This window comes from Monodelphis domestica, chromosome 2 (genome assembly GCF_027887165.1).
Source record: "Monodelphis domestica isolate mMonDom1 chromosome 2, mMonDom1.pri, whole genome shotgun sequence".
Taxonomy (NCBI): domain Eukaryota; kingdom Metazoa; phylum Chordata; class Mammalia; order Didelphimorphia; family Didelphidae; genus Monodelphis; species Monodelphis domestica.
The window spans coordinates 510,738,666-510,761,363 of record NC_077228.1 but is presented as its reverse complement, the minus strand read 5'-3'; the positions used below and the strand labels follow the sequence as shown (position 1 = coordinate 510,761,363).

Genomic DNA, 22,698 nt, shown 5'->3' with positions numbered 1-22,698 from the left:
TATGTAACCTTGGGCAAGTCACCTAACTTTTATTAGCCTCAGTTTCCTCCTCTTTAAAATGGGGATAATAATGCCTCTGAATCAGCAAAAGAATATGTACCACTTAAAAGAAAATTTTACGTGCATGAAGAGGGGTGCTTAGCGTGAGGGTTCTTTCCACTAATCACATAAACAACCAATATATGTCTTAAGTGGTAGAGTTGGGGGAAACACAGAAATGAATGGCTTCCCCAGCAAGAGTTAGATTGGGAGGGGGCAGCTGAGTAGCTCAGTGGATTGAGAATCAGGCTTAAAGATGGGAGGTCCTGGGTTCAAATCTAGCCTCAGACACTTACTAGCTGTGTGACCCTGGGCAAGTCACTTCACTCCCATTGCCCAACCCTTACCACTCTTCTGCCTTAGAACCAATAGAGTATTGATTTAAATATAATACAGAGTAAAGGATTTTTTTAAAAGGGTTAAAAAAGTTAGATTGAGAGTTCTTTAAGGGCAAGAACTGTCTTTTGCTGCTTTTGAATCACCAAGGCTTAGCACAGTGCCTGGTGCATAGCAGGTACTTAATAAATGTTTGTTGATTGCCTGATTGAGAGGAGAGGCTTTTCTAGACTCAGTACTATATTCCTGAAGCCAGGCTGCCTTAGTAAATAAAATATGATTTGCCCAAGGTCTCAGAGGACATGTTCCTGGCAGAGCCAGGAATGAAATCAGGTCTCCTGACTCCCAGTCCAGGGACAGACTGCTCTATACTGGAGGCAAGTCACCTCTCTGGCTTTCTGCTGTCTCATCTGTAAAAATAAAGAGAGGGGATGTGAAATAAAGAAAAATGTACAGAAGAAACCTATCATCAGAGAAGACATATAGAGAAGCATATGGGGCATTATTACTTTGGTAATACCAAGATGTACTTAAAAAAAATCTCTATCTTCTATCTTAAAATCAATACTGTGTAGTGGTTCTAATGACTTGCCCAGGGTCACACAGCTAGGAAGTGTCTGAGGCCAGATTTGAACCCTGGATCTCCTGTCTCTGGGTCTGGCTCTCAACCCACTGAGCCACCCAGCTGTCCCCTAAGATGTACTTTAATTTTTTTTTTAAACCTTGACCTTACATCTTGGAGTCAATACTATATATTGGCTCCAAGGCAGAAGAGTGGTAAGGGCTAGGCAATGGGGGTCAATTGACTTGCCCAAGGTCACACAGCTGGGAAGTGTCTGAGGCCAGATTTGAACCTAGTCTCTAGGCATGACTCTCCATCCACTGAGCTCCCCAGCTCCCCACCCAACATGTACTTTTAAAAAAATGCAAATTAGAAATGATCCAGTTTGTCTTCAGCTTGATCATTTTGAATTATGTTTGTTGTTGGGAATTATTTAACTTTAAAATAAAGATATCCCAGTTACTGTTATTACTACTAAAACATTATTCTTACTCTTGTATTCTCCAAAGAAGAGCAACTTTTCCCTGTGCCCTCTGCCGTCCCTGTCCTATTCGTTAAGAAATTGCTCTGAATTTTAGACTTCTCCCACTCATCAGGACATCAGAGGGCAGAAGGAAAGGTTGCTCTTTCTGATAGGGAAATAGGCGGTATTGTGGGGGTCACAGTAATAGGGTACGGGGGCAGGGAGAGAGCTGGCCAGGGGTAGGAGCTCTGGAATGGCCAGGATGCTCAAAGGAGCCACTTCACGGAAAGTGCAGTAGTATTCTTGGGGTTATCAATCCCAGAACGAGAAGGCAGCCGATGGCAAAGCCCTAGTCCTGCCTCATGGTCAAGGCAGCGGTTCCTGGAGCCCTGAGGCTTGCCCTGCCTTCCTCGCCCACCTGTTGTCAGCCTTCAGTGAGAGCCCAGGAAGCGCTGGCTCACGCTGGCTTCCCGAAGCCAGGGCTCCGAATTCACAGACGTAAAGCTGAAAAGGCTCCAGAGGCCATCTGGCTCAAGCCCTTCCTTTTACAGAAGAGCACACTCCGCCTTAGAGAGCTCAGATTACTTGTTCCAAGCTGTCCAGATAACACACCACAGACCTGGGAACTGAGCTCAGGGCCCCCACACTCGAGACTGTGCCCCATCGCCCACCACCAGATCTGGGCTCTTTTAGACTCAGCCTGTTTCTCTTGATTTTGATGATTGCACCCTCTCCCTGTCCAGCCAGTTTTCCGCTCTTCGAATCCCAGGTTTCAAGCCCCACATGCTACCCCCCTTTCCAGATCCTCCCTACCGGACGCTGCTAGTTTCTTTCCCTCAAAGATGGTTGTGGATCTACCAACTTAATGCTCGTGTGTGTCCCCCACATGGGAGGGAAACTCCTGGGGCTATTTTGCTTTTATTTCATCTTCATCTACTTGTGCCTTTCCCATCAGAGATATTTAATCATTTTTTTTTAAACCCTTACCTTCCATCCTAGAATCAATACTTGTCTTGGTTCCAAGGCAGAAGAGCAGTAAGAGCTAGGCAATGGAGGTTAAGTGACTTACCCAGGGACATAAGCCTAGGAAGTTTCTGAGGTCAAATTTGAATCCAGGACCTCCTATATCTAGATCTGGCTCTCAATTCACTGAGCCACCTAGCTGCCCCCTCATCATAGATATTTAATAAATCCTTTTTTTTTAAGTCCTTCCCTTCTGTTCTAGAATCAATACTATGAATTGGTTCCAAGGCAGAAGAGCAGCAAGGGCTAGGCAATGGAAAAGGGGTTAAGTGACTTGCCCAGGGTCACACAGCTGGAAAGTATCTGAGGCCAGATTTGAACCTAGGACCTCCCGTCTCTAGGCTTAACTCTCCATCCATTGAGCACCTAGCTACTCCCCTCAATAAATTCTTGTTGATTAATTGACTCTGAATTTGGTCACGGTGACCAGGGCTAGAAGAGACCTTGAGAGAAACAGCCCTCAGCCAGGTTCACACAAACAACCTGCCCTCTCTCTTCCCCTCCCCTAGTCACAAGTTGGCAGACCAGCGGACAAGGAAATCCCTGGGCCGAGGTGAATTCCGTCTGTTGCACTATGCTGGGGAGGTGACCTACAGTGTAACAGGTAAGTGAGTGGCAGGGGCCCAAGGGGCACAACTCCTCCCCCTTCCCTCCTGACTCATCCCCCTTCCTTGGCTTTGCCTTTGAAATGTGTCACTCCACTGTGACCTTCTCTCTTCCTCTCAACAGGGTTTCTGGACAAGAACAATGATCTCCTGTTTCGTAACCTTAAGGAGGTGAGAGGGCTGGCCCCTGGCCGGGGTAGACAGGCTGACACTCTGGGGCTGGGCAAAAATGAAGACAGGTTTTCATCTTTTCACATATTGGGTAAAGAACAGCTTTTGTTTCACTAAATAAAAAATGCAGGGGACACAAAATAGACTCCTGGGAGCTCTTAAAGAGATAAAGAAAATTCCCAGTTACTAGTTCACCTCTCTGGGGGCCCCCAGTTTTCTACTATCATCTTCTGCCTCATCATCGCCCCACGGTTTGGACTCCCCTCAGAACGGAACTTGAGGTTGTCAGCAGGTGACGCCTTGACCTTCCACAGATATCAAGAGGGGACTTTTTTTCCCCTGGAGCAGAGATGGAAAGCCCAGCCTCTCCCTGCCCCCAGCCCTCCTCATCTCTTCTCTTTCTTCCCCCAGACCATGTGCAGCTCTGAAAACCCTATCCTGAGCCAGTGCTTTGACAGGAATGAGCTCACCGACAAGAAGAGGCCAGAGACGGTGCGGGCACTTCAGGGGCTGTGAGAGGAGAGTGTGTGTGTCTCTGTGTGTGTGCGTCTGTCTCTGGGACTGTGCAGGGGTAGGGTCCTTCTCCCTGGGACTCAGGGTGGTGTCTTCCCCCCAACCCCCACCATATTTCCCCTAATGACTCCATAGCCTTCCCCTTTCCTTCTGTCCTAGTACATAGTAGGGGCTTCACTCATAGCCTTCCCCTTTCCTTCTGCCCTTTTCTTTCTATCCTGCTACATAATAGCAGCTTTACTCATAGCCTTCCTCTTTCCTTCTGCCTTTTCTTTCTATCCTAGTACATAGTAGGGGCTTCACTCATAGCCTTCCTCTTTCCTTCTGCCTTTTCTTTCTATCCTGCTACATAATAGCGGCTTTACTCATAGCCTTCCTCTTTCCTTCTGCCTTTTCTTTCTATCCTAGTACATAGTAGGGGCTTCACTCATAGCCTTCCCCTTTCCTTCTGCCTTTTCTTTCTATCCTGCTACATAATAGCGGCTTTACTCATAGCCTTCCCCTTTCCTTCTGCCTTTTCTTTCTATCCTGCTACATAATAGCAGCTTTACTCATAGCCTTCCTCTTTCCTTCTGCCTTTTCTTTCTATCCTAGTACATAGTAGGGGCTTCACTCATAGCCTTCCTCTTTCCTTCTGCCTTTTCTTTCTATCCTGCTACATAATAGCGGCTTTACTCATAGCCTTCCCCTTTCCTTCTGCCTTTTCTTTCTATCCTGCTACATAATAGTGGCTTTACTCATAGCCTTCCTCTTTCCTTCTGCCCTTTTCTTTCTATCCTGCTACATAATAGTGGCTTTACTCATAGCCTTCCCCTTTCCTTCTGCCTTTTCTTTCTATCCTAGTACATAGTAGGGGCTTCACTCATAGCCTTCCTCTTTCCTTCTGCCTTTTCTTTCTATCCTGCTACATAATAGCGGCTTTACTCATAGCCTTCCTCTTTCCTTCTGCCTTTTCTTTCTATCCTGCTACATAATAGCAGCTTTACTCATAGCCTTCCCCTTTCCTTCTGCCCTTTTCTTTCTATCCTGCTACATAATAGTGGCTTTACTCATAGCCTTCCCCTTTCCTTCTGCCCTTTTCTTCTACCCTAGTACATAGTAGGGGCTTCATTCATAGCCTTCCCCTTTCCTTCTGCCTTTTCTTTCTATCCTGCTACATAATAGCGGCTTTACTCATAGCCTTCCCCTTTCCTTCTGCCTTTTCTTTCTATCCTGCTACATAATAGCGGCTTTACTCATAGCCTTCCTCTTTCCTTCTGCCTTTTCTTTCTATCCTAGTACATAGTAGGGGCTTCACTCATAGCCTTCCTCTTTCCTTCTGCCTTTTCTTTCTATCCTGCTACATAATAGCAGCTTTACTCATAGCCTTCCTCTTTCCTTCTGCCCTTTTCTTTCTATCCTGCTACATAATAGCAGCTTTACTCATAGCCTTCCTCTTTCCTTCTGCCTTTTCTTTCTATCCTGCTACATAATAGCAGCTTTACTCATAGCCTTCCTCTTTCCTTCTGCCTTTTCTTTCTATCCTGCTACATAATAGCAGCTTTACTCATAGCCTTCCTCTTTCCTTCTGCCTTTTCTTTCTATCCTGCTACATAATAGCAGCTTTACTCATAGCCTTCCTCTTTCCTTCTGCCTTTTCTTTCTATCCTGCTACATAATAGCGGCTTTACTCATAGCCTTCCTCTTTCCTTCTGCCTTTTCTTTCTATCCTGCTACATAATAGCAGCTTTACTCATAGCCTTCCTCTTTCCTTCTGCCTTTTCTTTCTATCCTGCTACATAATAGCGGCTTTACTCATAGCCTTCCTCTTTCCTTCTGCCTTTTCTTTCTATCCTAGTACATAGTAGGGGCTTCACTCATAGCCTTCCCCTTTCCTTCTGCCTTTTCTTTCTATCCTGCTACATAATAGCGGCTTTACTCATAGCCTTCCTCTTTCCTTCTGCCTTTTCTTTCTATCCTAGTACATAGTAGGGGCTTCACTCATAGCCTTCCTCTTTCCTTCTGCCTTTTCTTTCTATCCTGCTACATAATAGCGGCTTTACTCATAGCCTTCCCCTTTCCTTCTGCCTTTTCTTTCTATCCTGCTACATAATAGCGGCTTTACTCATAGCCTTCCCCTTTCCTTCTGCCCTTTTCTTTCTATCCTGCTACATAATAGTGGCTTTACTCATAGCCTTCCCCTTTCCTTCTGCCCTTTTCTTCTACCCTAGTACATAGTAGGGGCTTCATTCATAGCCTTCCCCTTTCCTTCTGCCCTTTTCTTCTACCCTAGTACATAGTAGGGGCTTCATTCATAGCCTTCCCCTTTCCTTCTGCCTTTTCTTTCTATCCTAGTACATAGTAGGGGCTTTACTCATAGCCTTCCTCTTTCCTTCTGCCTTTTCTTTCTATCCTAGTACATAGTAGGGGCTTCACTCATAGCCTTCCCCTTTCCTTCTGCCCTTTTCTTCTACCCTAGTACATAGTAGGGGCTTCACTCATAGCCTTCCCCTTTCCTTCTGCCTTTTCTTTCTATCCTAGTACATAGTAGGGGCTTCATTCATACCCTTCCCCTTTCCTTCTATCCTAGTACATAGTAGGGGCTTCACTCATAGCCTTCCCCTTTCTTTCTATCCTGCTACATAATAGCGGCTTTACTCATAGCCTTCCCTTTTCCTTCTGCCTTTTCTTTCTATTCTAGTACATAATAGGGACTTCATTCATAGCCTTTCCCTTTCCTTCTATCCTAGTACATAGTAGGGGCTTCACTCATAGCCTTCCCCTTTCTTTCTATCCTGCTACATAATAGCAGCTTTACTCATAGCCTTCCCTTTTCCTTCTGCCTTTTCTTTCTATTCTAGTACATAATAGGGACTTCATTCATAGCCTTTCCCTTTCCTTCTATCCTAGTACATAGTAGGGGCTTCACTCATAGCCTTCCCCTTTCCTTTTTACCTTTCTTTCTATCTCAGCACATAGTAGGTACTTCATAAATGCTTGTTGATTTACTTGCAGGCAGCCACACAGTTTAAGATGAGTCTGTTCCAGCTGGTTGAGATCCTCATGTCCAAAGAACCTGCCTATATTCGCTGTATCAAGCCCAATGATGCCAAACAGCCAGGTAAGGGGAGACTCCCTTTCCTTTCCCCGACTCCCACCTGAGGCCAACCCCCTATACTATCCTGTTTCTCTCCTGGGAAGACTGAGATCACAAAATGTCAGAGAAGGAAAGGAAACTCAGAGACCATCTAGTCGGCTTTCCTCTGCCCCCCAAATTGTTTAAAGAAGGAAACTGAGGGGCAGCCAGGTGACTCAGTGGATAGAGCAACAAGCCTGGAAGTGGAAGGTTCTGGGTTCCCGTCTGGTCTCAGAAACTCCCTAGCTTTGTGACCCTGAGCAGGTGACTTAACCCCCATTGCCTAGCCCTTTTGCCTTGGAACGAAGACGATATAAATTCTAACACAGAAGGGAAGGGACTTTTTTGTTTTGTTTTGCTTTGTTTTAAGAAGGAAACAGGGGAAACACTTGCCCAAGGACCCCCAGCAGTTTTCCTTCCATAGTTTTAGAACTGAATGGAATATGAAGGAATGCTTTTTCCCCAGCCGTTTTCCCCTCGGCCTCCTCTTCCTTGAGGCTACTCACCCTAAGAAAGCCCCAGCAGTCTTCAGCTTAGTGCATGGGCCCTAGAAAAGACTTCCCTTCTCCAACTGGAGAGTAGGTGCTGGTTTTCTTTGAGGTCAAGGCCTGTGTTCAAATCCCAGCCCCAACACTTCTTTGTGGCCTCACCCCCAGGACAACTGAGACTGCCTTGGGGGTGGCCCTCACTGGGGGCCCTAGCAGATTTGCAGAGTTCCAAGAGAGGTGAGATTGGCCCAGACATCAGAGATCTGCCCATCTCTCTCTAGGCACCTGCTGACACTCATCCCCTGCTCCAAGGACAACCCCCTCCTTTTCCAGAGGGGGGAATGAAGGAAGACCCAGGGGTTTGGTTAAGTGATTTTCCCATTCTCCCTCAGGTCGGTTTGATGAGGTACTTATCCGACACCAGGTGAAATATCTGGGGTTGATGGAGAATCTGCGGGTTCGAAGAGCTGGCTTTGCTTATAGGCGCAAATACGAGAACTTCCTCCAGAGGTGTGTGGGGCTAGAAGAAGACGGGGAGGGGGCAGCCCAGGGAGCAGGAGAAGCAGGTCAAAGGGAAGGTCCTGTAGGATCATAGATTTGGAACTAGAAGGATCTTTAGCAGAGAGGAGAGTAGCAGAGTCCATTTGAACAGGGACTGGATTTTGGAGTCTTAGGATTTGAGTTCAAATCCAGGCTTTTCCATTTTCTTTGTGACTTTTGCTTTCTCTGGGCCTTAGTCTCTTCATCTGGAAAATGAGGGGGTTGAACTTGCTGGCCTTTAAGGTTCCCTGCTTGGCATAGGAGATAGAGAGCTAGATTTGGGGCCAAGAAGATCAACTGTGTGACACTGGGCAAGTCACTAGACCTCTCTATAAAATGGAGACAATAACAACTCACATCACAGAACTGTTGTAAAGATCAAATGAGCTTATCTTGTATGGGTTTTGGCAGACTGTAGAGTTCTGAGGATGGCAAAGGCAAAAATAAAGCAGCTTTGAGGGCAACTGGGTGACTCAGTGGATTGGGATTGAGAGTCAGACCTAAAGATGGGAGATGCTGGGTTCAAACCTTGCTTCAGACACTTCCCAGCTGTGTGACCCTGGGCAAGTCTTCTGACCCCCATTGCCCTTACTGCTCTTCTGCCTTCTACAATGCATAGTATTGATTCTAAGATTGAAAGAAAGACAGAAAGAAAGAAAGAAAGAAAGAAAGAAAGAAAGAAAGAAAGAAAGAAAGAAAGAAAGAAAGAAAGAGAGAGAAAGAGAGAGAGAGAGAGAGAGAAAGAAAGAAAGAAAGAAAGAAAGAAAGAAAGAAAGAAAGAAAGAAAGAAAGAAAGAAAGAAAGAAAGAAAGAAAGAAAGAGCAACATTAGTGATCTTCCTATTTTGCAGGTAGGGAAACTGAGGCCCAGATGCAGGTGACTTCAACTCACAACTTCCTGCCCTAGCCTGGGGGATAGCAGGGAGCCCAGAGACATCCTGGATGCCACTTGTCTCTGTGGTTCTTATGCAGTAAATCAAGGATCCGGGGCTCAGAATTTAATTCCCCAAAGCTGAAGGGTCCCCCTGGTGCTAAGAGGAGGCAGGGGCCTATGGGCACACACTCAGTCTCACACCTCTTCTCCCTCCAGAGGGGTGACTGAGACCGGGACTCATTCTGTCTCCTCTCCAGGTACAAGTCCTTGTGTCCTGAGACCTGGCCCACATGGGATGGGCGGCCACAGGATGGTGTGTCCGTCTTGATCCAGCACCTTGGCTACAAGCCTGAAGAATACAAGCTGGGCAAGTGAGTAGTTGGTTGCCCACTGGGGCTCCCCATGGGGCTGAGGGGATGGGTGGGGAGTGTCAGCACAGAGAGGGCAGGGGGATGACTGGCTAAAGGGGGCTGTGACTAGACTGGGGCCTCCTCGGTTCTCTCTTCCAGAAGCAAGATCTTCATTCGCTTCCCCAAGACGCTTTTTGCCACAGAAGATGCTCTGGAAGTGAGGAAGCAGAGCTTGGGTGAGAGCCCAAGGGATGGGGATAGGGTGGTGGTGTGAGACAGAACCATCAATCCTTTGGATTCCATCTCAGTGGAGTCTCACTGTCTCCGTACCACTCGGGGCAGTGGGAAGATCACTGTGGGCAACTAGGTGGATCAAAGGACCATGTTTGGAGACTGGGAGGCCCTCAGTTCAAATTTGGCTTCGGACATTTCCTAACTGGGTGACCCTGGGCAAGTCACTTAAACCTCATTGCCTAGTCCTTAACCTCTCCTGCTTTGGAACCAATACTTGGTATTAATTCCAAGATGGAAGACAAGGGTTTAAAAAAAATTGTATATAATTTGGGGAAAAAATGTAAAATTTAAAGCAAATTTTTAAAAAATTGACTTTTTGAAACCACAGCCACAAAGATCCAGGCCACATGGAGGGGATACCATTGGAGACAGAAATTCTTACGAGTGAAACGTGCAGGTCAGTAAGTTGGGTAATGAAGTGAAGAGAGAAGAACGGATGTTTGCAGGAGCGGGTCTCACAGTCTTTTCCTGCCATGTGAGGCCAGGGGCCCAGATCGTGAGGGGGATAAGGTGGAGGGTCGAGAGCTCGAGACCAGATTCAGGACAGTCCTTGGACAACAGATGGGGAGGAGGAAGAGGGACTGATGGTGACCTGATCACCCTGCAGCTATCTGTATCCAGTCCTGGTGGCGTGGGACCCTGGGCCGGAGGAAAGCTGCCAAGAGGAAATGGGCTGCCAGCATGATCCGACAGTGAGTGTGGGGGCCCCTGCTAGTGTCCCCCCTTGAGTTTGGAGAGGAAGTATTGATTCCATGTATTGGGAGTGATCTCGGCAAATGGGGGCAAATCAGCCCCCATGCCCACCCCAGCATAACGAGAGGATATTGAATGTTGGGAAGAGCGATTGGTTGGAGGTCTGTAGTCCAGGATTCATTCTTAGCAGCTGCATAGCCTTGGGCAAGTGTCTAACTTACTCATCTGTAAATAATGATATTATGTTCTTTATAACCCTCATACTGTCTTCCTTAGACATGGGACACGGGGTCACAGAATCCTAGATGTAGAGTTAGAGATGATTTCCCTCCCTCTCTCCCCAAGGCTCATCCAAGGTTTCATCCTGCGCCGGGCCCCCAGGTGCCCTGAAAATGCCTTCTTCTTGGATTTTGTTCGGTGCTCCTTCTTGCTGAATCTGCGACGGCACCTGCCCCGGAATGTGCTGGACAAAACGTGGCCCACCCCTCCACCTGCCCTGCATGAGGTCTGAGAGGCCCTATGGGGTGATAGGCCCAAAATCAGGGATGGTTGGGGTCCTCTCCCAGATCGGATATTTTCTAGCTATGTGACTCTGGGCAAGTCATAGAACCTCTGCCTGTCTCAATTTCCTTATCTCTAAAGTATAAGGCAGCTAGGTTAGTGCAGTGGACAGAGCACCAGGTTTGGAGTCAAGAGGACCCGTGTTCAAATTTGGCCTCAGATATTAACTAGCTGTATGACTGAGCAAGTCATTGAACCTTTACCTGCCTCAGTTTCCTTATCTCTAAAATGAAGAAGTTAAACTAGCCAACCTCCAAGACACAATCTGATCTTATGGTCTTCCTGGGCCTTAGTTTCCTGATATGTAAAATGAGGGGGTTTGACATGATGACCTCTTAAGGTTCTTGAAGTTATAAATCTCTGATCCAGTGTTCTTCAGGGATAACTCTTCTATTAAGAATCCTTTTTTTTTTTAACCCTTACATTCTGTCTTAGAATCAATACTGTGTATTGGTTCTAAGGCAAAAGAGCAGTAAAGGTTAAGCAATGGGGGTTAAGTGACTTGCTCAAACACACAGCCAGAACCTGTCTGAGGCCAGATTTGAACCCAGGATTTCCCATATCCAAGCCTGGCTCTCTCTTTACTATGCTACCTAGCTGTCCCACCCCAATCCTTTAAGTGAGCACTGACCCAGTCCTAGCCCCCAAGGACTTTTCTGTCTAGTTGGAAAGACAAGGCATACCTGTGCTATAGAGAACAAGATAGTAGAAAGTGACTGACTTAGAGCCTTGGTGGCAAACCTATGGCATGTGTTCTGTACCCCGCCCCCCAGAGATTGAGGGCTACATCCTTCCCCCTTACCCCAGAGAGGGGAGGGGAGGGAGAAAATGAGGGGAGTAGCCCGAGCACTCCCCTCAGGGGAGAGAGTAAGCAATTCTATTGGGCTGGGCAGAGGGGTGGAGAGTAGAAAGGGAGCAGCTCTGCCCCAGTTCCTCTGCCTTTCTAGTAACTAACTCTGGTGGGTAACAGTGCCTACAGAGAGGTCTCTGTGTGCCATCTTTGGCACACGTTCCATATGTTCACCATCATGAGCCTAGCAGAATTTTGAGAGAAAGATGTTCAAAAATTGAAAACATTGATAGTGACATTGGACCCTGGGTATCTACTTCAACCCTCTAGTTTTACAGATGAGAAAACTAGAACCCTAAGAAGTTAATGTGATTTTTCCTAAGATCACATAACTAGTAAGGAGCAAAGCCAAGATTCTAATCCAAGTCCTTCTGACTTCATCTTATATAAGCATAAATTTAGAGCTGGATGGGTTCTCAGAGGTCGTCTAGGTGGTGGTGGCAAATTCAAATAATAATCTTCCCTGCACACACACACCCCCCTATAGCAATTAAAATAGTGGAGTCATAAACTGTTACAGATAAAAGAGCGGTTAGCTTAAATTGTGACTGCAGTAATATGGGTTCAAGACAGTGTCTTGATTTTAATCAAAATATAAAAACCACAAATTAACACATATTTTTATTTATAATGTTAAATATTTCCCAGTTATATTTTGTTCTGTTCTAGACCAAACCCTTTGTTTTACAGGGTGAATAAACTGAGGTTTCCAAGGAGGATTAAGGTCACAAGCTTAGTGTCAGGTTCCAGATTTGAACCTGGCGTAGAACTGTGGGATGAGACACATAGCTCAACCCGAGCTCCTTGGTTTCATCCATCCTTTGGCTCTTTCCCCAGGAACATCTCTCCACAATTCCTAACCAATCTTTCTTCTTGACCTCATTTCTCCTCCCAGGCATCAGAGCAGCTGAGGGATCTCTGTATGAAAAATATGGTATGGAAATATTGTCGGAACATCAGTTCAGAATGGAAGCAGCAGGTGAGTGGGTTTTCTGGGGACAAGAGGCACCATCAGTGACAGGGGAGACAGTAGGGTATGGGGAAAGGGAAGGAGCCCAGAGCAGAGTGATGGAGAGGTCATGGGGCCATATGGATGAGAACCCAAGTCCAGTGTATATTCACTATCCCCAGTGGCATGGAGCTCAAAAAATAAAGGCAGTGTTGACCACAGAGAAGACTAGAGGCTGAAAGGTCATAAATTTAGAGCTGGCAAGGGCCTTTGGGACCTTCTGGTCCCTTTTGTTTTACAAATGAAGAAACTGAGGTTCAGAGAAATGAAATGACTTGTCCATGGTCACCCAAGATATATGTTTCAAAGGCAGCTTACAGTGAGGCAGTTAAGTGACTCAGTGGAAAGAGAGCCAGGTCTGGAGATAGGAAGTCCTGGATTCAGATCTCACCTCAGATACTTCTTGGCTGTGTAATGCTGGGCAAGTCACTTAACCCCCATTGCCTACCTTTACCTCTCTTCTATATTGATTCTAAGATAGAAGTAAGGATTTTTTTAAAAAGGAAGTTTACAAACTCAACTCTTCCTGGTTCCAAGTCAAACACTATCTCCTCTAACTCGTTCTGCCTCTTTGGGATATTGTTGTTCTAGCTATCTATCTATCGTGTTCAATTTTGTGATTCCTTTTGTGCTTTTTAGAAAAACTCCTACCTTCTATTTTAGAATCAATACAAGTTCCAAGGCAGAAAGTGGTAATGACTAGGCAATGGATGTTAAGTGACTTGCCCAGGGTCACACAACTTGGAATGTCTGGGACCAGATTTGACCCAGGACCTTACTTTTCCAGACCTGGTTCTTAAACCACTGAGCCACCTAGCTGCCCCTATTTTAGATTTTCTTAGCAAAGATACTGGAGTGGTTTGCCATTTCCTTTTCCAACTCATTCTACAGATGAGGAAATTGAGATGAAAAAGGTTAAGTGACTTGCCTAGGGTCACCCATTTAGTAAGTGTCTGAGGTCAGATTTGAACTCATGAAGATGAGTCTTCTGATTCCCGGCCCAACTCTCTATCCACTGTGCCACCTAGCTGCCTCCAAGGGTATTTTTAAAATTAAAAACATTTTTAAATGTTGACTTGGTTCCATAAGGGGGAACATACAGACCAATTCAGAGCTCCCAGGTCTGATCCTTTGCCTCTTTCCCCCTGACATTTCAGAAAGGAACTTTTAGTACTGGGAGTGACTCATTAATGAAATGGACTGGGCTTGGCAGTCAGAGAGCCCTGAATCCACATCCCATCTCAGACACATACCTTGGTACCTGGTCAGTTCCCTACCTTTGATCTGCCTCAGTTTCCTTCTCTGTAAAATAGAGATAATAATAGCACCTATCTCCCAGGATCAAATGAGATAATCTGTGTTAAGTACTTGACAAACTTTAAACTGCTCTAGAAATGATAATGATTATTGAACACCTACTGCGTGCAAGGCAATATGCTGGACACTGGAGATGCAAGAGCAGGAACTGGAAAACAGAAGCTTAGGTTGTTCCAAGAGACAAGGCGGGGGGAGTTTTGGGCTACAGGTCAGCACCCCACTCTTGTCTCCATAGCTGCATCAGAAGTCTGTGGCCAGTGAAGTTTTCAAGGGCAAGAAAGACAACTACCCGCAGAGTGTCCCCAGACTCTTTATCAACACTCGACTTGGTATGACATTCCACCATCCTTCCCCCTGACACTCTTTTCTCTGTCCCCTTCCCCAGAACATCCTTTCTCTGAGTCCCCTTCCCCATAATACCCCTTTTCTGGGCCCTTCCTTTCCCATAATGCCCCATTCTCTGTCCCCCTTTCCTATAATGCCCCTTTCTCTGGGCCCCCTTCCCATAATGCCCCATTATCTGAGTCCCCCTTTCCCATAATGACCTTTCTCAGGGCCCCCCTTTCTCATAATGCCCCATTCTCTGAGTCACCCTTCCTCATAATACCCCTTTTTGGTCCTCCCTTTCCCATAATGCCCCCTTCTTTGAGTCCCCTTCCCATAATGCCCCATTCTCTGGGGGCCCCCCTTTCCCATAATGCCCCACTCTCTGAGTCTCCCTTTCCTATAATACCTGTGTAGATAGAATTCTCTCCCCGAGACTTCTCTGACCCAGCTCATCTTACCCAGCATCCCATTTGTGTGTTTACACTGCATAATTGGATGTGAACACATGTACATGGGGGGGATGGAGGATAAAAGTTTTGGTGTGGCACCACCCTCTCTCTCTATGTTTCTGGGAATGGGAACGTGACTGGGGAACCTGGCTGAGAGCCAGGCAGTGCTCTGTTAGGTTAGATTAGGCTTTAATCTGCTTTCTCTATCTTTAGTGATTATTAATAAAACTCTATGGAAAATAAGAACCTGGAGTTATCGTTATTGATATTAATCTAAATTTTACATGCCTCCCTCTTTCTCTGGGCCCCCCTTTCCTGTATCATCCCTTTCACTGAGCTCCCATTCCCCCCTGCAGCAGCTTTCTCTGCCCCTCTTCCCTCACCCACCATTACCCCTAGCTAACTTCCTCTTTCACTTCCCCTTGGATTTTCTTCTTCCTCCTGCCCTTTCCCCATTTCCTTCTGGCCTGGACTTCCCACATCAATTCTCCAGCCTGCCATCTATCTCTCTTTTTCAGCTGCTGATGAGATCAGCCCCAAAGTGCTCCAGACCCTCGGCGAAGAGCCTGTCCAGGTGAGACTCATATTTGGGATCCCAGAGGGAGAGGCGGGAAGGAATTATGGGAACGGGACTGATGGTGGCAATTCCAAACCATGTTGGAAGCCTAGTCAAGAGCTCTTAGAATGGAACTCCGGAGCTACCCTGGAGTATCTGCCATATTCTGGCCCCTGGGGATATAAGTAGAAATAATGGCAACACCCCTTCTTGTAAGGAGCTAATATTCTAGTGGCAGTGGGAAAAAAGAAGAGTCTGGGAGAAAGCGGGGTTCACAGTGGACCCTAGATTGATGGAAGGGGCTGAGGAAGGAATTCCAGAATCTTAGGATTATACATGGGACTGAAGGGGCTTTTACGAGTCAACTCCCTCATTTTACAGATGAGTAAACCAAGGCATAGAGAGAGTGACTAATGTTCCCAGGGCAGGATTTAAACATTCTAAATCTTTCTAAATCAAAGTCCAAAGTCACTTGACCCCCATTGCCTGACCACTCTTTTGCCTTGGAGCCAACATGCAGTATTGATTCCAAGACGGAAGGTGAGGGTTTAAAATAAATAAATTTTAAAAATGAAGTTAAGTAAATAAATCAAAGTCCAGCCCTCTGTTCACTGTAATATTCCTCTTGAGTCAAACGCCCCCCAGTATTGACTGTCTGGGCCATGTCATCCAATCCTAGGACCTATTCTCTTTGGAATATGAAGGCATTCTAGGGACCAAAAGTGGGAGAATTGGCCTCTGGGGAGTAAGAAATTGGAGGTGCTTTTGTTCCTGGAGATTTCCATGGAAATTGGAAGGCTACCAGAAGGACCTGGGCAGCTAGAGCGTGTTTAATGGTGCCCTTCCTTCCAGTATGCGGTGCCTGTTGTGAAGTATGACCGGAAGGGCTACAAACCTCGGGCCCGGCAGCTGCTGCTGACCCCGAGTGCTGCCGTCATCGTGGAAGAAGCCAAGATCAAGCAGAGGATTGACTACGCCAACCTGACTGGTGAGAGGTCACAGAGAGACGTGGCGAGCAGGCGGAGGAGCAGGACTCCGTTCTACCCCACCCCGACCTTCAGTGGGCTAGCTCAGGGGAACCTAGGCAGATTGTGGGTGGGGAGGAAGCCCAGAGGGAGAACGCTCTTATGTCCCCATCGTCAGAGTCTGCTCAGCTTCATTGTGCCCTGGATTCACCAAGGCAGCCCTTTCTCTGTTCCTCTTCCCCCGTAAGTTCAGCCCAACCCCCTGTTCTGTGCACCAGCCCTGGCTGGGGAGAGAGTTCGTGGAGGAGGCCCCCTCTCACCCTCATGGCCTTCCTCCCCCAGGAATCTCCGTCAGCAGCCTAAGTGACAGCCTGTTTGTCCTCCATGTGCAGAGAGAAGACAATAAGCAAAAGGTAGGGGGGCGGGCTGGTTCCATTGCCTCTTCCCCAAAGCCTCTTCCTGACCAGCCTCTACCCACTAGCCTGTGAGGATTCCTCTCCAGATACAGGGAAGGGTAGGACATGCCTCTGACTCTTCCTGATCATTCATGAGTTCAGATCCAACTGTGTGACCTTGGGCAAATCACTTAACCCTGTTTTCCTCAGTTGTCAACTGAGCTGGAGAAAGAAGTGACAAATCACTCCAGTATCTTAGTTGTGTGACCCTGGGCAAGTCACTTAACCCTGTTTGCCTCAGTTTCTTCATCTGTCAACTGAGCTGGAGAAAGAAGTGACAAACCACTCCAGTGTCTTAGTTGTGTGACCCTGGGCAAGTCACTTAACCCTGTTTGCCCCAGTTACCTCAACTGTTAACTGAGCTGGAGAAAGAAGTGGCAAACCATTCCAGTATCTTAGTTGTGTGACCCTGGGCAAGTCACTTAACCCTGTTTGTCTCAGTTTCCTCAGTTGTCAAATGAAGTGGAGAAAGAAGTGACAAACCACTCCAGTATCTTAGTTGTATGACCCTGGGCATGTCACTTAACCCTGTTTGTCTCAGTTTCTTCATCTGTCAACTGAGCTGGAGAAAGAAGTGGCCAACCACTCTAGTATCTTAATTGTATGACCCTGGGCAAGCCACTTAACCCTGTTTGCCTCAGTTTCCTCATCTGTCAACTGAGCTGGAGAAAGAAGTGACAAACCACTCCAGTATCTTAGTTGTATGACCCCGGGCAAGTCACTTAACCCTGTTTGCCCCAGTTTCCTCATCTGTTAACTGAGCTGGAAAAAGAAGTGACAAACCACTCCAGTATCTTAGTTGTGTGACCCTGGGCAAGTCACTTAACCCTGTTTGCCCCAGTTTCCTCATCTGTTAACTGAGCTGGAGAAAGAAGTGACAAACCACTCCAGTATCTTAGTTGTGTGACCCTGGGCAAGTCACTTAACCCTGTTTGCCTCAGTTTCCCCATCTGTCAACTGAGCTGGAGAAAGAAGTGACAAACCATTCCAGTATCTTAGTTGCATGACCCTGGGCAAGTCACTTAACCCCGTTTGCCTCAGTCTCCTCAGTTGTCAAATGAAGTGGAGAAGGAAATAGCAAATCATTCTAGTATCCTGGCCAAGAAAACACCAAATGGGGTCACAGAGTCAGGCATGGCTGAAAAATCACCGGCAGTTCATAAATGCTTATTGCTTGCCGGTCACCGTACTAGGTACTGTGCAGGCAAAGAAAGGCCAAAACAACTTCTGCCCTTAAGCAGTTTACTTTCTATTACTCCACCTGAAAGTTCCTCTTCCCCTCTCCTCCCTGGCTTCACGGTGTGGGGGCCGGGGCTGGGGCCCGCTGGAGAGGAGGGCGAGATGCAGCACTGCCGGGATGGAGAGGCTGAGCTTCTCTCTCTGCCTCCTGGGTACCGCAGGGGGATGTGGTGCTCCAGAGCGATCACGTGATCGAGACCATAACCAAGCTGGCCCTGAGCGCAGACCGAGTCAACAGCATCAACATCAACCAGGGCAGGTAAGCCGGAGCCCCTGCCTCGGTGCCGCTGGGATCCTGAGGGGACGGAGGGACAGGGAAGGGAGCGGATGAGCCGAGTGGGGCTTCTCCCATCCCGGACCTCCTCGAGCCCGTCTCTCTCCCCATCAGCATCACCTTTGCTGGTGGCCCCGGCCGAGATGGGATCATCGACTTCACCCCGGGCTCTGAGCTCCTTATTGCCAAGGCCAAGAACGGGCACCTCGCTGTGGTGAGTGCAGTGGGACGGGACGTGGAACCCCCTGGCTCTGGGCTTCTCGCGGCCCCAGATCCAGCCGCCTCCCTCCCTCCCGGCATCCTGGCCCCCCCAGCAGTGCCGGCAGGGTTGGTGTTAGGCTCGCCATGAAGAGAACGTCGGCCCCGAGGAGCCCTCGAAACAAAAGTGGCTGCAGAGCCACAGGCAGCAGAAAGAGCGTCAGAAAATGGGTTCAAGAGCCAGCTTTCCCACTTACCAGCTCGGCCCATGCCTGAGCCTCCAGTGGGCCTTAGTGTTCATTATTTATAACACGGACTTGCTATTCCCTGCTCTGCCCATCTCCCAGGGGAGAGATGGCTTCGTAGGCTGCCTGGCGTGTGATTGCAGATGGGGGTCACCTTCCAGGGCCTCCTGTTCACCCCACGAGCCTCTAGAGGCCACCTGGGACATCCAGAGGGGGGCAGGAAGGGGTTGCCACTGAGTGTCCTCTGCTGCCCCTTTGCAGGTCGCTCCCCGGCTGAACTCCCGGTGATGATGGACCCCGTCCAGTGGGACAATCTTCCTGCCCCTCCGCCATGCCTGCTTCGCTCACCTGCCCACCCTCTTGCTGCTGCCCTATCCCCCTTCATGGTAACCAAAGACTCACTTCCACGCTTGGAAAATTGGGTGCATCCTGGGTCTGAAGGGGGCTCACGTGGCACCTGCCTTCCATTCCCCAATCCCTTTCTCCCCGCCCATGTCCCAGCCCCCCAGTCAGCTCCATGGTGGCTATGGGAAGGGGGGGCAGTGAGAAAGGAAGGAGCCAGGCCATGCCAGGAGCGGGGCTGAGGGATGACAGGGGCCAGGGCAGAGCCCCACGACCGAGGCCAAACCAATGGGAGGAGACTTTCTGCTGAGTTGTTTGTTGTTTTTTTCCCACTGAGTCATTTTGATGCTTTGTATGGGATCGTTTTTTTAAAAGCCATTCATTCCCTGCCACCAAGACACGCTGGATGTGCTCTGGCCAGCCCTGCAGGAAGGCAGGGGGCCACCAAGGAAGCAATCAGAGGGCTGGAGACGGGAGGAAGGGGGCATCCAGCTCCCCTCTCATCCCACCCCAAAACCAGTTACTCCATCCCGCCTTCTCTTCCCCACCCACACCCATAGGTGCACACCCAGGGACACCCCTCAGTTTCCCCTCATCCCTGGCCATAAGGGGCTGGCACCCACCCTTGCTCTGCCCACCTGGGACCTCTTTCCTAGAGGACTGAGACACTTTCTCCTACCTTCCCTCCCCCCAATAAAACCCCCACACAAACAGACGCAGAGGAATCGGCCCCCATAATAAACTCCTGACTCCAGCTGGGGGGGGTGGTGGCAGCCTCAAAACAGACTGGGGTGAAGGTGGTGACAGGTGAGAGGAGATGTTGCTCCTTAGAAGGGTGACCTAATAGGAGGAACACTGGCTGGGCCCTCGAAGAACCTGAGGCTCTGCTTATTCATCCCTGGGCCTCACCTTTCTCTTCTGCAAAGTGGAGATCATAGGACCTTGGATTTTGAGCTCAGAGGAATTTTAGGGGCCATCCAAGAACCCCTCTTAACTCACGTTCTGTGACTAAGGGGGCCCAATGGTGCTTATTCTGAAGCCCCTGCCTGATAGAAAATCAGATCTCCGTGTCTTGTTCAATGCCCCTCAGCCCCCAGAATCAATAGCCAAGGTGGGGAGTTAGGAGAGTATGGTTGGGTTTGGGTATCAATAGAAGGGAGAAAAATGGCCCTGCGGTCCACAGCTTGACCCTGATCACTGCTTTGCCCCATCTATCCTCATCCTGCAGGGCAAAGGATGACTTTGGTATAAGAAAGAAAGGGGGGGGGGTACCATTTATCGCTGCTGCTTCTCTCTCCACCCCCTTCCCCATTCCCACAGAGGGTCAGGAAGCTGGGGGACCTTCCAAGCAGCCTGTGCTCCCTTGGGATCCTGGGGACACTGCCTACACTTGCAACCCCAGCCAACACTAAATAAAGCGATTATGTTTTTGCAAACATTTGCCTTGTGGTTTGGGAGGGACAAGAGGTAAATGGGAGGCAAACTGGATTTGGGGGTGTTCCTCCCCAGATGGGGCCTGGAAAAGGTGGGAGTGGTGGTAGCCAGATCCCTTAGATGTGCCAACAGTGGGACAGAGAGATGTGCTCACATCTTGCTGACGGGGAGCTCAGTACCTTGCCTGCTTCATGGATTTGTGGTGGGGAAAGAGGGGTGATGGTGGAGGAAAGACTTTCCAGGCCTGGAGAAAGGCACAGAAATAGGAGATAGAGAATGTTCTGAATCGGGAACATGTCTGTCGGTCTGATTGACTGATGAAACATTCAAGGGAAATAGATGGAATCATCTTAGAAAAATAGGTAGGAGACAAATGATAGAAGGCTCAAGTTGAGGTCAAGGAATTTGTAAAGCCCTTAGAGGCTGCGAAGTCCACACATGATGGTCAACCATTATTCTGAGACCATAATACCATCTATCGGCTCTACAAGAAGTGGTCAAGCCATAGTCTCATTGATGGCGACCTCATCACTATCTGAAGCAGCCTCATTTGAGGATTCTGCCCTAGTGATGTGAGGTCTTGGACTCAAATTTGGCTTCAGACACAGCCCAGCTGTGTGACCCTGGGCAAGTCACTTGATGCTCATTGCCTAGCCCTTACCACTTTTTCTGTCTTGGAACCAATACACAATATTAATCCTAAGATAGAAGGTAAGGGTTTTTTTTAAAAAGACTTTCTTCTAGGGGGCTTCTGGGTAGCTCAGTGGATTGAGAGTCAGTCCCAGAGACAGGAGGTCCTGGGTTCAAATCTGGTCTCGGATGCTTCCTAGCTGTGTGACCCTGGGCAAGTCACTTGACCCCCATTGCCTAGCCCTTACCACTCTTCTGCCTTGGAATCAGTACCCAGTAGTAATTCTAAGATGGAAGGTGAGGGTTTAAAAAAAAGAAAAGACTTTCTTCTAGCATATTGGCAAAGGTGACAGAAAATGATAATTGTCCATGTCAAAAAGATTGTGAAAATATAGGAATGTTTATAATGCACTGGTGGGAGATCCAAAGCAATTTGTAATTATGCAGAGAGAGACTAAAACATCCAGACCTTTTGGCTCTGAGATCTCACTCTAGGAATATAACCCCAGGAGACCCAGGAATCCCCCCAAATATTCAAGCAGCATTTTTCTTGTTAGCAAAGACCTGGAAACAAAACAGGTACCCATTGAATAGGGAATGGCTAAATAAATTGTGATCAATCTGTGAGAATATGTAAGGAACAATGAACACCTGGGAGAGCTAAGTAGCTCAATGCATAGAAAGTCAAGCTTTGGGGCAGGAGGTGCTGGGTTCAAATGTGAACTTATACACCTCCTAGCTGAGTGACCCTGGGCAAGTCACTTAACCCCAATTGCCTAGCCATTATCACTCTTCTACCTGGGTATGAATACATAGTATTGATTCCAAGACCAAAAGTAAGGTGAAAGAGAGAAAGAAAAAGGAAAGAAGGAGGAAAGCACAGCAAGATTTATATGAACTGATGCAAAATGAGGCAAACAAGAAAATATACAATATACTGTAAAGGGAAAGAGCAACCTCAAAATCAAAACTGAATACTGTGAAATTATGAGCAGTCTTGGTCCTAGAGAAGAGCTCTGAGAAGCTGCTTCCCCACTCTGCAAAGGTGGGAAGAATATAGGTCTGGAGCAATGCATGCAAGGTCAGATGTGAGTGAAGGGAAGAATAAAATGAAAGAAGGAAAATATATTTAATGAGCCAGGCAGTCAGCAAACTTTCATTAAGCATAGGCACTGTGCCAACAGCTACAGATACAAAGAGGTCAAAGACAGCTCCTGACCTCAAGGAGTTCCCAGTCTAATGAGGGAGACAACCTGCAAGCAGCTGTGTACGGTCATGCTGGAGGAATGTTATACACAGGCTCTGTGCTCTGAACTGGACACAAATGCAAAAGCAGGGCATCTTCTGCCTTCATGGAGTTGCTTTCTGATAGAGGAAAGCAGCACAGGCAGGGAGCTCAGTGGTTGCCAAGGAAGGATGTTCTGGTAGGAATGGTCACAGGGCTGGTGAACAGAACAGTAGATAAGGTCATTGACATAGCATATCTTTCCCAGAGGCAATGGGGTCATTGAATCACACCAACAGCAAGAGGTGGGCTGAAAAAGCAAAGGTAAGGCAACACGTTTCACCAATAAAGACATGGTTGGTGGGATTCCTTGGTTGACATATTGGTTAGTTTTACAGAGCTTTTGTTTTCTTCTTTTTATTATTCGGAATAAAGAATGAATTTCTGGGAGAAGATAGAGGAGGAATACATCAGGAAATTATAAGATGTAAAAACAAAATATGCGTGAAATTTTTTAATGAAATATTTATTAAAAAGAAGACTTTTTCTTATAAAGA

General features: G+C 47.6%; 1 protein-coding gene across 5 annotated transcripts in view; it reads left to right on the top strand.

Moving 5' to 3' along the window:
• The window catches only part of MYO1C (myosin IC), a 47,361-nt gene extending 27,073 nt beyond the window's left edge, over window positions 1–20,288 (top strand). For all 5 annotated transcript variants that reach the window (XM_001370777.5, XM_007485745.3, XM_003340516.4 and 2 more), the window contains exons 15-32: window positions 2,933–3,027; window positions 3,153–3,199; window positions 3,611–3,691; window positions 6,707–6,812; window positions 7,708–7,825; window positions 8,986–9,099; window positions 9,238–9,314; window positions 9,701–9,769; window positions 9,980–10,064; window positions 10,411–10,570; window positions 12,372–12,455; window positions 14,038–14,131; window positions 15,097–15,152; window positions 15,987–16,122; window positions 16,442–16,512; window positions 17,955–18,052; window positions 18,182–18,281; window positions 18,772–20,288. In XM_001370777.5, the coding sequence (XP_001370814.2) occupies window positions 2,933–3,027; window positions 3,153–3,199; window positions 3,611–3,691; window positions 6,707–6,812; window positions 7,708–7,825; window positions 8,986–9,099; window positions 9,238–9,314; window positions 9,701–9,769; window positions 9,980–10,064; window positions 10,411–10,570; window positions 12,372–12,455; window positions 14,038–14,131; window positions 15,097–15,152; window positions 15,987–16,122; window positions 16,442–16,512; window positions 17,955–18,052; window positions 18,182–18,281; window positions 18,772–18,798 (1,618 nt within the window). In that variant the 3' untranslated portion in view covers window positions 18,799–20,288. The remainder of the gene's footprint in view (window positions 1–2,932; window positions 3,028–3,152; window positions 3,200–3,610; window positions 3,692–6,706; window positions 6,813–7,707; window positions 7,826–8,985; window positions 9,100–9,237; window positions 9,315–9,700; window positions 9,770–9,979; window positions 10,065–10,410; window positions 10,571–12,371; window positions 12,456–14,037; window positions 14,132–15,096; window positions 15,153–15,986; window positions 16,123–16,441; window positions 16,513–17,954; window positions 18,053–18,181; window positions 18,282–18,771) is intronic.
• The last annotated feature ends 2,410 nt before the right edge of the window (window positions 20,289–22,698 follow it).